The sequence below is a fragment of the Odocoileus virginianus genome, chromosome 3, assembly GCF_023699985.2.
Source record: "Odocoileus virginianus isolate 20LAN1187 ecotype Illinois chromosome 3, Ovbor_1.2, whole genome shotgun sequence".
NCBI classification, from domain to species: Eukaryota; Metazoa; Chordata; class Mammalia; order Artiodactyla; family Cervidae; genus Odocoileus; species Odocoileus virginianus.
In genome coordinates, this window is record NC_069676.1 from 50,147,919 (window position 1) to 50,164,541 (window position 16,623).

Genomic DNA, 16,623 nt, shown 5'->3' on the forward strand with positions numbered 1-16,623 from the left:
TTCATGACCCAGATAACCATGATGGTGTTATCACTCACCTAGAGCCAGACATTTGCAAGTGTGAAGTCAAGTGGGCCTTAGGAAGCATCACTACGAAGTGAGGTGGAGGTGATGGAATTCCAGCTGAGCTGTTTCAAATCCTAAAAGATGATGCTGTGAAAGTGCTGCACTTAATATGTCAGCAAATTTGATAAACTCAGCAGTGGCCATAGGACTGGAAGAGGTCAGTTTTCATTCCAATCTCAAAGAAGGGCAATGCCAAAGAATGTTCAAACTACCTCATAGTTGGACTCATTTCACATGCTAGCAAACTAATGCTCAAAATCCTCCAAGCAAGGCTTCAACAGTACATGAACCAAAAAATTCCAGATGTACAAGCTGGATTTAGAAAAGGCAAAAGAACCAGAGATCAAATTGCCAACATCTATTGGATTGTAGAAAAAGCAAGAGAATTCCAGAAAAACATCTTCATTGACTGTGCTAAAGTGTTTAACTGTATGGATCACAACAAACTGTGGAAAATTCTTAAAGAGATGGGAAGAGCAGACCACCTTACCTGCCTCCTGAGAAATCTGTATGCAGGTCAAGAAGCAACAGTTAGAACCGGACATAGAACAGCGGACTGATTCCAAATTGGGAAAGGAGTACATCAAGGCTGTATATTTTCACCCTGCTTATTTTACTTATAAGGACGTACTTCATGTGCAATTCGTGCTGAATGAAGCACAAGCTGGAATTAAGATTGCTGGGAAAAATATCAATAACCTCAGATATGCAGATGACACCACACTTATGGAAGAAAGTGAAGAAGAACTAAAGAATCTCTTGATGAAAGTGAAAGGAGAGGGTGAAAAAGCTGGCTTAAAACTCAACATTCAAAAAACTAAGATCATGGCATCTGGTTCCACCACTTCATGGCAAATAGATGGAGAAAAAATGGAAACAGTGACTGACATTATTTTCTTGGGCTCCAAAATCACTGCAGGTGGTGACTGCAGCCATGAAATTAAAAGACTCTTGCTCCTTGGAAGAAAAGCTATAACAAACCTAGACAGCATATTAAAAAGCAAAGACATTACCTTGCCAACAAAGGTCCGTCAAGTCAAAGTTATGGTTTTTTCAGTAGCCATATGCAGATGTGAGAGTTAGACCATAAAGAGAAGGCTGAGTGCCTAAGAATTGGTGCTTTTGAACTGTAGTGCTGGAGAAGATTCTTGAGAGTCCCTTGAACCATAAGGAAATCCAGTCAATCCTAAAGGAAATCAACCCTGAATATTCATTAGAAAGACTGATGCTAAAGCTGAAGCTCCAATACTTGGGCCACCTGATACAAAGAGCCTATTCATTGGAAAATACCTTGATGCTTGGAAGGATTGAGAGCAAGAGGAGAAGAGGGCCACAGAGGACGAGATGGTTGGATGGCATCACTGACTTAATGGACATGAGTTTAAGCAAACTCCGGGAGATGGTGAAGGACAGGAAAGCCCGGCATGCTGCAGTCCATGGAGTTACAAAGAGTCGGACACGACTGAGTGACTGAACAACATCAAGAGTGTAACAGGAGGTGTTCTGCTGCTTGTTCATCTGTAGTCTAGTGCAGTGACAGCTGGCTGAGAAACTTTAGACCACTTTGGAACAAGATAGGACATAGATATAATATTTGATTAGGTGACTCTGCTGCCTCTGGAGGAACTTACCCAGACATTGCTGTCTGATGCATATCATCAGGGTGGGAGGAGGTTGGCAGTGTTGGACCCAGGTGGGTTATCTACTCTCCTGCCGGAAGGACTTACCCTATGACTGCCCTCCGTGGGTGTCAGGCCTGGGTGCTGTGATGAAGCCGGGGACGGTCACGTCCCCCACCTGATATGTGTATTACACAAGAGCAGTTGACACACACAGAAATGCTGAGTCACAGACTGAGTCAGAGGCCAAATTGGAGATGCTGTATCTGTGCTTCATCCAGGATTTGTCAGCACTTACTGTGCACTTCGTGCAGTGCCACGGGCCTGAGGATTAACAGCTGATTCATGCCTGTTGTTCTAGTTAATTTTTTATATTTAGCATGAAAAAGAATGAAGTGAAAGTGTTAGTCACTCAGTCAAGTCTGACTCTCTGCGACCCCATGTCATGCTTTCCCCCAGTTATGTAGGCGACAGATACCCACTGTAGAAAATTTGGAAAATACAAAAAAGCATTCATGTATTGTAAAGTCATCCATTCACCATTCCCAAAGATAAATATATTAATGTTTTAGAGCCTTTCAAACTTTAAAAAAAAAATAAATATATACTTTCCACGTATAAAAATTTGTATCGGATAAATGAATACCTACTGTTGGCTAAGAGCATGGGGCAAGCTCTGAGATATTTTAGAACTTTCCTTCATCAATGAAGGCAGATGAAAATTCATATTCTTAGGAATATGAAAATAGTGATATATTAAGATCACCCTGTGCATATTTCAGGTGAATCAGTGACATCCAAGACTATGGTTAGAGAAGCGGGTGTTTCAGTCCTAGAGGAAATGGAATTTAGGGGCATTCTCCATCAGAGTCTTATACAAGTGAGAGAAGGTTATAATAAACATCAGGATTGATTTAAAGGAAGAAAAGCCATAAAACTGTAACATATAACATGATAATGAATGTAAGGAATTTGTAAACCAGTTGCCTTATAGCTGTCATTGCTATGTGTGTGTGGGTTCTGGGTGTTGTCTCTCTGACTCTCCTGACCTATGTAAGTATGCAGTAATTACTGTTCATTACTATCCTAGCTTCAGATAAGGCTCAGAGTAGGTGAGTAACTTGCCAAACTGGCAGAGATAATGAGATTAAGTTACGAGTCTGACACTGATTGATGGATTGGTCTATTGATTTCATTACAGATTGGAAGATCTGCCTTAAAAAAAAAAAATCTACTCTCACTTCCAGTCACTGCCTAACTCCAAACCCTTTCAAGTTGTCCAATCAATCTGTATTTCAGCAAACAGCCCACAGGAGTCAGCTGTTCCTCCGATGGTCTCATCTGCTGAGCCCTAGTGGGCAGCATGAAAAAGATGAACTGTGTTCAGATCCCAAGCCCTGGCTGAAATTCCCGCTTCAAGAAAAAGTTTCTCATTGCCACTTGGCAATTTGATTTAAGGTAAAGGGAGCCCCGGACTGAAATTCCCCTGCTGTCTGCCTTTTGATAGATATCTTCTTAAAAGGGAAGAAGGGGGTTTGGTGAAGCCTTAATGTTCAGTTGTTAGGCTACAGAGAAGGGATTATTGAAATCCAGAAATAATTCTAAAACGTGCAGCCATTGGCTTTAGCTCTCTTTCAATTCAAATCGTTTACCAGAGATACGAATAGGGACAAACTCAGATTGCCCCGTTTCCTTCCTTTCTCACAAAGATCAATAGGTACTGAGTCAGACATGTATAAAGCCTTAAGAAAAAGAGAGAAGGAGCAGGAGATGGAGAAGGATTTTAGCCACTGAATAAGCTCTTGGACCGTGCTTCTTCAGGGCAGGGATGTGTCTATTCATTACCCTCCCCATTCCCACTCCCAAACCTCCTCTCGCCCCTGTACCCAACTGCACTTTGACACAGGAGGCATTGCTACATGTTTGTTGAATTAACTTATTAAACTTTTTATCCTTTTAGGTGACCCTTCCAGAATAAAAGGACTGTTTTAAAAGTTTTATGTATGACGTATCAACTGCAAGAGTCTGGGCTCTTCAGTTTTTATAAAAAGCATAAGAGACATACCTATATAACCCATGGCACATGCTTAGGAAGTATTTTTGGAATGAATGAGTGAATGAAGTGGGATTGGGTATTCTGGAGCAAGTGACTGGATGAGTTACTAAAATTTCAATCAATATTTTCTCTTTGTCTATGTGATAATATGTTGGAGTATTTTGAGAGAATACCACAAGAAACTCTTTAATGTTTGTGCCTAAAATAAGGCTGTGTGGAGGGTGGGAATCCTGCTGGAAAAAATAACAAACAGAGACTAATTGATGCTTTATAGTTTGCATCACTCCATGTAACAAGATTTCTGGAAACCTCAAACCTTGGCTGAGTCTGGAAGCATGTCAGCCTCATACTTACTGAGCCGTACAAAAGCCCGTCGGTGTCCATGGCCAAGAACTGGCCAGTCTCCGTACTCTTAATATACACCTCCCCTATGCTTTCCGCAGAGAGCTGCAGCTGAACTGAAATAAAAATAACACGAGCAAAAGTAAATAAACACTAAGCTTTTGCCGATAGAGTCTGGCAGCCAGGACAGTTAGCCACGGAAAATTCTGCTCATTCATCTCACAGAGCCCTCAAGGATGAGCCTCATATTAATCAAAACATAGAAATACAGTTCCTTTTTCTTTGCCCTCCAAAGAAAGCCGTCTGTTGGGAGTCATGTTCTCGAGGGAAGGAGAGGTGGTGCCAGGCTTGCCCACCCGTCTCTGCCTCATTTGTTACAAAGTGACCCCACATGCACTTTACAGGGCAGGGTCAGGGGAAGACATCCAGCATATCCCAGCGAGTGATCTTGGGGTACCACAGAGTCGGCAGCTGGCCAGCCTGAGGCTGTTCAGCTTCAGTTCTCAACCTGCTTTGGCAGGAATGCTTTTTATGGCCTGGGCCTTCCTTTTATGGGTGCTTTTCATGGACAGATTATTATTTTTCAAAATCTAATAGTGTTATTTTCCCAGATGGAAGAGGTTCCCAGGAAGTTAGATCGCTTGGTATGTGTGAAACTCAAGGAGCTCACCCACGATGAAGTTCAGTCAAGACCCTGCCTCTGTGACAACCCCACTCAGGTACTGGTAGAGGGGAAATCCTGACCTCTGGTAGGGAGAATGAAGAAGGTACCTGGGATGGGAGTGGTGGTTCTCACATGGGGATGATTTTGTTCTGCAGGGGACAGGTAGCCATGTCTGTAGACTCTCTTGGTTGTCCCAGCTGGGGTGGGATAGTGCTACTCGTGTCTAACAAGTAGAAGCCAGGCATACTGCTCAACATCCTACAGTGCCCAGGGAGCCCCTTCACAGCAAGGGATTATTCAGCCCCAGAAGTCAGTAGTACCAAGGTTGGGAAACACTGAGGTTAAGGGTAAAGACTGAGATGCTCTGAGTTACCCCCTCTCCAATTACACTGACTGATACTCCCATGGTACCTTGCCTACTTCGGGACAATTTTATTGGTCCCAATCATTGTTACGATTAGGACTGAAATCTGGACTAGGGGCCACTGAGCATGCAATAGTTCTTTGGGGGTCAGCTGATCTCTCTAAGAGTCAACTTTGTCAGAGGCTGAGGTGCAGGGGATGCTAGAAGGAACACAGGGCTTCAGTTTGTACCCCTAGGCCCCTCATTGCTTTTCCTTGTTTTCATTTTTTATTTAATTTCTTAAAATCAGAAATGTATTCCCATGTTTCAAACTAGGAAACATAGAAGAGGAGGTGGTGAAAGTCTTCCTCCTGCCCCTTCCAACTTCTCGCTCCCTGTCGATGGGGGTCAAGACAGACAAGGATCCTTGCCCTTCCCCTGGGATACATTCTCCTGGGTAGACAGAGACAAACAAGTAAACTCTTCCTAGGTATATTTTGAGTGTGTTCTTCTAGAGAGATTTTATGTATGAGAAATAGATTTTAGCCCTCCTGGCTTTAGTTTTTTTCCTACAGAAATGGTAAGATACCCTACAGTCCTGTACCTGTGTTTTTCAGTTAAAACTGACTGGAAATCTTTCCACTGAAGCAGTGAAGGAGTTATCCTCCATCTTTGCCCATTGAATTGTGTCCCCTTATGTGGATGTGCAGTAATCATTTTACCACTTCCTTATTAGTATGTCTGTATCGTCTCATTTCCCTCTGTTTTCCTTATCTTCTGATTCATCCAAAGGGTGATACGTAGTTACATCACCCTTATTGAAGACTCAGTTCTCTTGTCCTTGAAAGTCTTTGCTGCAGAGACTCAGGACCTCTACTCACTTCCTCTGGTGAGCAGAGTTTATTTAAGTCACAAGAAGAAAACCAGAAGCCACAATCTCGTTTGCCACCAGGCCTCCTGACTGCTTAGCTCTGAGAGGCAGTCATGAGAGCACAGGCCAGAGGCCTTCTCTCTCCAGCCTCGGGTCCCACCACTCGCTCACTGAGGCACTACTCCAGCCATGCCACTCCTTTCCCACACCAGTCTCTCTTCTGCCACAGAATCTTTGCACAGGCTCTGCCCTCTGTCTGGTATCTCCTCTCCCCTAATAGTCACAAAGATGGTCCTTTTTCTCCTGGCCTCAGCCCAAAAACCCTTCCTCAGAGAGGCCTGCCCCCCACAAGTACCCCACAACACTGCACAGCAAGTCCTTTCACTCCCACCCCAGGAGCCCTGGTACCCTAGTCCCTGCATCTTTGTCTTTCTCCTTCCTGGTTGTTTCCTTCATGGCACTTAGCGTGCACTTATTCTGTTGCTTAGGGCTTTACTCATTTATTTCTGCCTTCCCAGGGGAGTGTACACTTGGAAGAAGGGGCAGGAATTTTATCTGTTCTGCTTCCTCTCCAGTCCCCAGTGCCTCCCATAGTGCTCTGGACCCTGGAGACAGCCAGCGTGTATTTGTTGGGTGGACAACATTAGACTAATCTTTGCAGAGATGATTCTGTTGGCCCATTCTTAGTAAGCTGCACATTTTGAATTGTGTTTCCAATAATGCTTTGTGGAGTGAAGTAAGATGCGACCGAGTTGTGAGTTGTAAGGTTCAAGGCTGGGCTTTGCCACTTATAAGCAGGACCTTGGCTGGGTTGTTTAACTTTCAGGCCATAGTCTCCTTGTTAGTAAAATTGGAATGATTTAGATTCAATTTCTAGAGGTTTTTTCCAGCACTAGTAGTCTTGGAAGCATGTGAATAAATTCAATAAACGGTGCTATATACAACATAATATTATTTAACTATAAAAAGGAATAAAGTACTGGTGCATGCTACAAGATGACTGAACCTTGAAAGCATGTTAAGTGAAGCAGCTTACTTACAAAGGACCACATATTGTATGATTCCATTTAAAATAAATGTCCAAAAAAAATAAAATAAAATAAATGTCCAGAATAGGCAAAATCCATAGAGACAGGAAGTAGATTAGTGGTAGCCAGGGGGTGAGGAAGGGGTTGGAGAGAGAAGGGGAAACTATGGTTAAGAGGTATAGGGTTTCTTTTAGGGTGATGAAAGCTGATTGTAGAGATGGTTGCACAAACCTCTAAGAAAACCACTGAATGGCATACTTTAAATGGGTGAATTGTAAGGTATGTGAATGTATCTCAATTAAAAAAATGTTCAATGCTCAGTATTTTCACTGACCTCTGATTTGCAGAGAACTTTCACATGTGTTTTGTATCAGTTTTTCAGCATAATCCTGTATATTTAAGAGAGACCAAAGGAAGGGAATAATTGTTTAGTGATCATCTACAATGTGCCAGGCATCTTGCTAGTTTCTATCTTGGTATAAATAGTGTAAAACTAAAGAGTTTGAACTCAAGAAGCAAACTGCATGAATTTAAATTCTGGCTTGGCTGTGTATTAGCTGTGTAATGATTGGGCATGGTATTTACTTCTGTTTCCTTATCTGTAATGATAGTGTCTGCTCCCTGGAGTTGTGAGGTTTAATGATCTGACACCTAGAAGTGTCCAGTAAAATTGTTATCATTTTTATTGTGTTTAGGTGACATCATCGCTTCTCACAGCATCCCTGGAGCAAGGTGGCACTGACTCTGTCCTACAGGTGAGGAAACTGAAGCTTGGTAAGAGCACCTTTTACCAGACATTGTACTTAGAATCATAGACAAAACCATGACCAGAATCCGGGCTTGACTATTTTAAATATCCTGCTTTTTCCTCTCTTTCATACAATACCTTGAATAGTTACCAGAAAGATTGGTCCAAATCAAGCCATATTCACTTGCCTCCCTGGTCCCCCCTATGTTCAAGATCTGACTTGCACAAGATGTCAGATTACCATCCAGAAGCCATGATGATGTTAGCTACCTGGGACTTTTGGCTCAGATGGTAAAGAATCTGCCTTCAGTGCAGGAGACCTGGGTTCGATCTCTGGCTGGGAAAGACCCCTTGGAGAAGGAAATGGCTACCCACTCCAGCATCCTTGCCTGGAGAGTCACATGGACAGAGGAGCCTGGCAGGCTACAGTCCGTGGGGTCTCAAGAGTCAAACACAACTGAAGTGACTTACAACGCACACCTATATAAGTAGGTCACATTATTATGAGTCAGTCACATTATAGCTGCAACAGAAACCCCAAAGGGCAAGTCCTTTTGGGTAATCAAGAAAAATGTTTTTTAATAGACTTCCTTTGGTAGGGCAGTTTTAGGTTCACAGCAGAAATACGGGGAAAGTATGAAATTTACCATGTGCCCCCTCCCCTGCATGGCACAGTCTCCCCATTGTCGTCACCCCCCACCAGCGAGGTACAGTTGTTACAGATGACGAACCTACACCAGCACATCATGATCACCTAGGAAGACTTATTTTTTTTAACTTTTTATTTTCTAGTCCATTTCTGTTCTGCGCCTTAAATAATGCCCATTTGTCTCGCTGTGGGGGTAGGTAGAGTTGACTTTGCCATCTGAGGAGCCCCGTCTTGGCCGTGTAAACGCCCCATGGAGGTAAACATGAGACAGAGCTGCCTGGCGCACGACTCAGCCCTCGGCCCTGAGCCCCAGCACCAAGTTGTTGCAGTGGTGAGAGTTTGTCTCAAGAGTTTCCTCTGTAAATATTATTTCTCCAGGATGTCCAAGTTTCATAGCTCATTTTCACTGGATTTCTTTCTGGCTAAGTTGCTTAAACATATATCCTTCTACAAGCAGAGCTGGCAGGAAGGAGTAACACCCAGCGCGTTGCTCGCGTAGCTGACTAGGTGTCCAACTGCCTAGTGTGACTTCATTCCAGTTTTCCAAACCTACATCCTCCTGCAGCTGCTGCTGAGGGGTGGGAGGGAAGGAGAGTAAGCGGGAGGGGGGGCTTACAAAGAGAGGGAGGGACTGGCCGACAGCCTTGGCGGAAGCAACAGCCCTTCCCTCTTGGAGGGAGCAGGGGCCTCAGGGGAAGCCACCAAGTCACCACGTGTTCATGGTCCGGGCATCATGTGCTGGGTGCTCTGCTCAGGGTGGGAAAGGTCCCTGCCTTCAGGGACTTACACCTATTTAGGGTCAGATGACCCAGGGTAATCAAGCAGTACAGTAGCAAAAACTCCACTTGTTTTTGAGCTAAAAGCAAACAAAACCAAAACCCTCTTTTTTTTCTCCCTCTCTATAGTTGTTTTCTCTCTCAAAGAAAAGCAGAAAATAATGTACAATGGGAAAAAAGCAAACTGCAAAAGAATATTTATGGTAAATCCTTGATGAAAATTTTGTAAAAAAAAAAAAAAAAACATAAACCAATGCACATAGCTCATGAATAGATAGGGAGTAAAATATAAAAATGTGCACTTGATTCAGTCCAAATTCATAGCAGTGGCTGCTCTAGGGAGGATGAAAATGACTGAAACTGGGGAGGGGAGTGGAGGGAAATTGCCTTTCATCCTAACTCTTTGTTCCTTTCAAAAGACAATACTGCGGCAAGAACAGCCAGCAAGTTGGTAACGTGGTTAGCTTTGGGTGGTGGGGCTGCTAATGGTTTTGCCGTGTTCTGGGTGGGGCTGGGTAGCTGATGTGTAAAGCCTGGTTTGTAGTTGGTGGGCAGACACTGAGTTTCTTGCTGCTGCTGACCCCTGCGTTCTCTGTGACCCAACACAGACTTCTTTGGGGACCATCTAGACCTGAATGCAGGTATCTGCAAAAGGTGTGTCATCTTGAGGGCAGACACACCTTTCCGACTCACTGGAAAAAACCCTGATTGAGGGCAGGAGGAGAAGGGGGCAACAGAGGATGAGATGGTTGGATGGCATCACCAACTCAATGGACATGAGTTTGAGTAAATTCCAGGAGAACGTGAAGGACAGGGAAGCCTGATGTGCTGCAGTCCATGGGGTCACAACTTAGTGACTGGACAACAACTTAAGGGCAGACGGGGAATCCGGAAAGCTGGTGAAGGGCCACTCAGGCCACACCTGCTCTGTTCAGTGTCTCCTTCCAGCACCTTCCACCAGGTTAGCACCCAGGACACAGGGGTGGAGGGAGTGCCTCCTCTCTCCCGTATGGGGAATTTAGGACTTGCTCTCTCCAAGCAGGGTGGTAAGTGGCTCTGTAGCATCCCAAGGATGAAGGGGCAAGTGCTTTTTGAAAAACAGGGCAAATCACTCAGCCCTCAGGGGAGTCACTGTTCCCCATCTCTGAAATATGGACAGCAACTTTTGATTCAGCAGAAGAAATGAAAAGCAATTTTTAAAATGGGTACTCTAGTGATAGTTACAAGTTTCTTAGAGAAATTCAAACTTATAAAGCACTTTAAAAATGTGCTACAGAAAGACTGGAAGCATTTGCCTGATGGACTAGTAACCATAGTGTCCCCAGTGGAATCCAGAGTCCTGCTCCTTTTCTAGGAGCGCATTAGGGTGTGCTGGTTTGGGAATGGCCAATTTATCAAAAGTAAATGTCAAATAACTGAAATATACAAGATGACCTTTGCAGCCCATGTTCCTGCCTCATCCTTTGGACTCTTCAGGGGTCTTTACTTAGGGGAACCTAGGTAAGGGGGAAACCAGGGATCTGAGTGGATATGCTGGTCCCTGTCTAGAGGTCTTCCTTCTTTCCCTGAGGAATTATAAGCCGGTATCTCTGGTTTTCTCTTCTGTTCCTCAGAGCCTTCCATTAGCTCTTCATAGTAGTTTAGTCACAGTAAGATACATGATCCCTTACATTCCAAGGATAGAAAGAAGGAACAGGAGTTAGAACTTGCCAGTGCCAAGAGACATGAGCTTTGGGGCACCATGCTAGTGTCTTCCTGTCCTTCCCTAGGAATTTTGAAAGGTAAGACTACAGCTGCTGCCTTCGGCAGGATGAATGCTGCAGAGGGAGGTCCTGTTTTCTGCAGCACGTTCCTCCATGGCCTTTAAGCCTGCTTTCCACCTCTGCTCTCCAGAGAGAGGCCCAGAGAGATTACGTACCTGGTTTATTCTGGGTTGGAGACTTCCCGTCCTTTGCCGTGTTTACCCAAAATGAGGTCAGCCCCATTCAGAACTTAGTGAGGTTGTTTTATGTCAGTGGCATTTATAATTAAAATGTAGCCACAAGCCGGGCACCATAAAACATTAGAGAAAGATGGAGAAGAAATAAAATGGAGTTTGTGGGGAAAAAAAAGTTACAGTGGTTTGGATACGTGTGTGTGTGCGCGTGTGTGCGCGCCTATGAAAAAGACTTTTCTTAGAATGTGTAAAGGTGTTTGCTTCTCCTCTAGGGTCTGAAAAAGGTGCCTGGAAAATTTTGATACAGTCCATGGACTGTGTGATATTTTTTTAAAAAAAATAGTCTATCTGGAAAAATCCCTCCTGTGTAAGCAGATAAGGAGCTGGTAGGGAGGAGAGGGAAGGAGGCCTTCGGCAGGGCGTCCCACCAGGGAGAGTGTGCCTATCTGAAGACCAGTTGCTCTCTCTGATGCCTGGCTCTGCCCACTGTTCACCTGAAGAGCACACCAGTGCAGTGGGGAGCACGGTGGGTTCGCCGTCAGGTGGTGAGCCATAGCAGGATGGGGAATCTGGATTGCCCCCAGAACTGTGGGCAGGAGGGATTCACTGAAGGGAAGGAGCCTGCCCTTTCTAAAGGGCTGCAAAGCAGGGTTCTGGGGACCAGTGAACTCCTCTAGTGCCTTTAGGATGTGGTTTGATTTATAAATATTTGATTGGCACACACTTTGCTCAGGAACATTTCCATTTGTGTGGTAAGTGGTGCCGGTAATCCTGCTCCCCATGAAGCCTCGTACGTGCTTGGGGAGGTGAGGGGTGCATGCCGCGGGAGGGGCTGCAGGTTTGGGATACTCGTGAACTTTTTCCTATCCTCCAGTTACTGCTCCAGAAATAGGTTATGGCCCCCTTAGACAGAGAGTGAACTCCCCCAGAAAGAGCGGAATCAGGCACGGAGCTCCTCCTTGCTTTGCCCAAGACAGCTTGCTGTGCAGAGAGGCGAGACAGGGCAGGACTTGCGGAGCTGCTGGTGCCTGGGCATAGGGTACCTACATGCCAGGTCTCAAGAGCTCCAAGCCTGGACAGTCCCAGAGATGCCAAGATGCAGGGAGCTGGTATAGCATTGGTTTAACTCAGCATACTCCAAAGATCAGATGGTTAGATAAGGAAGGCCCAGCAAGCCTCAGGATGCTGCTGCTGATAAATACCATGTTCCAGGCGCTTATCATGTGCCTGGCAGGCTGTTAAAGACATTCACAAACTGTCACACTTAAAATTCCAACTTTCCTATGAGGGTGGGTACTGTTGCCATCCTTGGTTTTTTTTTTTTTTTTTTGCCATCCTTGTTTTTAAAACAAGGAAACTGAGGCACGTGGAGGAAAAGTAACTTCCTGACAGGGAAGCTGACAGGGAGCCAGTAAACCACAGTGATGGGTCCTGCATCTACTGGGCCCACAGATGGGCTGTGTGAATCCAATATGTTCATTTAATCAGTGTGTGGGGTGAAACCACCACTGTGGTGTTGGTGTCAGGGGTGGAAGTGTGCTATAAGAGAGCCTTAGTTTTGGAAGATGCAGCTGTGGGTCGGTGCCAAGTTTCCCAGTTACTGGCTGTTCCCAGGGCTCAGTGTTCACAGAGTTAGTTCACAGGGCAGTTCATTATGAATGATAATTAATAACCTCATCAGGACCGTGGCTAAGAGGAAATTAAATAGTCTAGTGCAACGCCTGGCATATATTAGGTGCTTGATAGATATTTATGGAATACATTATTGAATTTGAATTTATTTGCTTGCAACACAGTTCATTCACTCATCAAATTAATATTTATTGGCCATGAACCTGACCGCCCAGCCATGTGCTTGACCCACAGATTGCAGTGTTGAGCTGTGAGAGACGGAGTCCCCGCCCTCAGGGAGCCCAGTGGGGCAGAAGACCATTAGATAATCGCACAAGGAAATGTGCAGTATGACCCCGAGGAGGGCTGCCCTGATACACAAGGCTCTCCTCAAACACCCCGTGTCTGAGGTGGAGCTGGTCCTCTTTCCCTGCCCCTGTTCCTCCTCCAGGAGCCTACCTCTCCTGGTGACATGGCCACTTATCAGCCCCCCAAGCCACACCCTAGCAATCAACGAAAATCTCACACCCTGCCCCCAGCACTCCTTCTTTGCAGTCTGCCACTCTCCTCTCTGGTCCTGCCTGGCCTCCCTAGTGTGGCAAAGTAATAGATGTCTATAGTCTGCATTGCTAACTGCCTACAGCTATGATTTGAGCCTTTGTAAAGGGATGGACCAAAAACATCTCTGCAGGCCAGAAATTCCCACCTGTGGAGACCTCTGACTCAGGTCTACAGGACAGTGGCCCATGCACATCCATCCACTGTGGGTTTATTCCACTCCAAGAAAGACCTTGGGTTAGGTTCTGGGAAACTTATTCTCCTGGAGGTAGGAAGGGAATACATTTTGCAGACTTCTCAGTCATGTCCAGGGTAGATCAACTGGTTGGGGACAAAGAGAAGCTGTGAAAGGAGTTGAGTTTTTTTTTTTTTTTTTTTTGCCTTATAGTGCTGGAAGGTGTATAGTTCCATTTTGCATGGTTTATGTAGATTTATTTAAATATTTGGTTGGCTTTTAGAAATACTGTCCCTGGAGGAAGTTTTAGAGTGTGGCTCTCCACTTATCTTCATGGTCTCTGCTGCTGCTACTAAGTCACTTCACTCGTGTCCAACTCTGTGTGATCCCATAGAAGGCAGCCCACCAGGCTCCCCCGTCCCTGGGATTCTCCAGGCAAGAACACTGGAGTGGGTTGCCATTTCCTTCTCCAATGCATGAAAGTGAAAAGTGAAAGTGAAGTCGTTCAGTTGTGTCTGACTCTTAGTGACCCCATGGACTGCAGCCTACCAGGCTCCTCCGTCCATGGGATTTTCCAGGCAAGAGTACTGGAGTGGGGTGCCATTGCCTTCGCCATCATGGTCTCTAGTCATGCTGAAACTAATGATCAAGGAATACAAACCGTTGTGCTAACCACCCAGGGATCATCCACTCCGTGCCTGCCCAGATTGTTTAAGAACCTTGAAATCAGAAAGATTGTGGCAGTACCACCTCTGGGCAGAAGAGGGCGACAGAGCCATGTTTAGTCGGTGCATCCATGGCAGAGAGTCAGTCCTTCTGGCTGCAGGATCTCATGAGTTTTCAGCTTTGTCAGGCACAAAAGGCTGTGTTGCTGTTCCCATTGCACTGGTGAGGAAACTGAGCCTCAGTATTTCCCCGCTAGTTGAGATAGCTGGGAACACTGGAGACTTCCACATTTTTGTAGAGAAAAAGATGATGGGAAGGGTCTGGGGGCTGGGAGACTTAAAGCTGCTTTTGCAGAGCATTTTATGCCAAATGGAGAGAATGATAATTGTCTGGTGCTGATCCAGCTAGAAAGCGGCAGCACAGGAATATGACCTCAAGGTTTCTGACTCTCTATCTAGGCCTCCTGACTCTACCAGGGGTATGTGGATTACCTGGTTCTCCTGGCATTGACAGGTACGGGGATGGATTTCTGCTTACTCATCCTGCTTTCATTTCTGACCTCCTTGGCCCTTGTTTTTACTTCTCGACTAAGTAAATAGGCCAACACAACAACTCTGAATGTTGCCAGAGAGGCCTTGAATCAAAACCTGAATCCAAACCCTTGGCCTTCCTGTAGGTCAGTGTTACTGAAGGGAAGGGAGTAGGTAGGGTCCTTAAGTGTTATACTGTGTTCCATGTGCTCTGTTGAGTACATGGAAATCTTGGTGGTGGTAATGATGGTGACAGTGGTGATGACAGTAGCAACATGAACCAACATATGCTGAGCAGTTACTCTCAGTCAAGAGACTGTGCCAAGAATTGTCACTACATTGTCTCATGTAATCCGCCCAAGAAACTTGGGAGGCAAGTAATATTGCTCTTATTTTACAATTGAGAAAAGTAAGGCCAGAACAGTTACATAACTAGCCTAAGTTCACTTGAGAAGTAATTAATCCACCATCACTCTTGTGTCGACCTCCTCACATACACTCCTATGCTACTGTATGCTGCCCTCCAGGGCTTCTGACATCTTAGGTCAGACAGCTCAATTTGCAGCACTATGCAGAAGTTGTCCCACACTTCTGTACCCAGAGTGCAGACTATAATGTTAACAGTGAAGTCACATACCCTTGGTACAGAAATCCTAGTACTTGGAATTGTAATTGTAGCCTCCTGTGACCCCAGAATTTAAGGTTTCCCAGAAGAACCAGCTTAACCCCATAGAACACTTCACCAAGGTTGTCTTTTCCTCTGGGATGAGGAAGACCAGAACATTTTCGTTGGTTCAGAAAACTGATAAGACTTATTAGAAATGTTTAAAACCTTTTAGAGATTACAGCTTGTTCCCTTTGTGTTGTATGAGGCAGATCACACAAATTGTGTAGCTTGCCTGATACAACACAACAGATTGAAGTCTAAGTCCATTTATTTGCAGTGAATGTTGCTTGTGTGTATGTTTGACATACTCAGTAGTCTTTTTTTTTGCTATACTCTGGTACCTATTTTTCATCAAATATAAGGCATTGGGAAGTCTATCTGAAGACAAGCCATTAAAACCAAGTTGACCCTGCAGCAGTCAGCCCCAAACCTCAGCCCCAGACTTCCTGCTTCTCATGGCAAGGGTCTGCTTGGTGGATGAGAGGGAAGGGACAGTGTCGCCTGGTTGGTGAATGGTAGCTTCCGTCCCACCATGTGTGCTTCTGTGGGTGGAGGGTGAGCACCACTGGGGTGACCATTTGTCCTTAGTGCTTGCAACCTTTGGTGTGTGTGCACGCGTGCTACGTCACTTCAGTTGTGTCCAGCTCTTTGCGGCCCTATGGACCATAGCCTGCCAGGCTCCTCTGTCCATGGGATTTCCCAGGCAAGAATACTAGAGGGCTTGCCATGCCCTCCTCCAGGGGATCTTTCCAACCCAGGGATCAAACCTGTATCTCTTGCATCTCCTGCATTGGCAGGTGAGTTCTTTACCACAAGTACCACCTGGGAAGCCCTAACCTTTGGTGTAAATCTAATCATTAATAAAGACTACCATCACATCAAAGCCAGTGTTCTCTGTATCTCATTTTAAAGCCATCCTGCACAACCTTAAATTCTACCTGTGCTATTCTGTGTATTTTGATTTCATCCATACTTTCCTTCCCTTGGATCCAGACACATTTGACCCTTTAGACCCTCTGAGCAGGGACCAGATCTGACTTTTGACTCCGCTCCAACATCTAATGCTTTGGTGGTGCTCAGAGAATCCCCAGTGACATCACAGTAGAACCCAGACACCTAATATCAAACATACACCCCACTGCCAGAAATCCTAAAGCAGAAGGGAGAGATTTTTGTTCTTAGATAGTCAAGTCTTTTCTCCAAAATCATAACGCCATTTATCAACACCATCTGAGAGCAGGGCTGGCAGGAAAGCCCAGAAGAGATACTCAGTCTGGCTCAAATCGCTCCTACTCTCCTGTTTCTGTAAGGTCTGGAG

General features: G+C 45.1%; 1 protein-coding gene across 11 annotated transcripts in view; it reads right to left on the reverse strand.

Annotated features, from left to right (window-relative positions):
* The window catches only part of FGF1 (fibroblast growth factor 1), a 123,063-nt gene that overhangs the window by 20,950 nt on the left and 85,490 nt on the right, over window positions 1-16,623 (reverse strand). For 7 of the 11 annotated variants that reach the window (XM_070465566.1, XM_070465565.1, XM_070465564.1 and 4 more), the window contains one exon: window positions 4,096-4,199. The exons of 3 other annotated variants lie outside the window; for them this stretch is intronic. In XM_070465566.1, coding sequence (XP_070321667.1) covers window positions 4,096-4,199 — 104 coding nt within the window. Of the gene's footprint in view, window positions 1-4,095; window positions 4,200-5,854; window positions 7,379-16,623 lie in introns of those variants that run through there. One more of the 11 variants, XM_070465570.1, reaches the window with a different exon arrangement.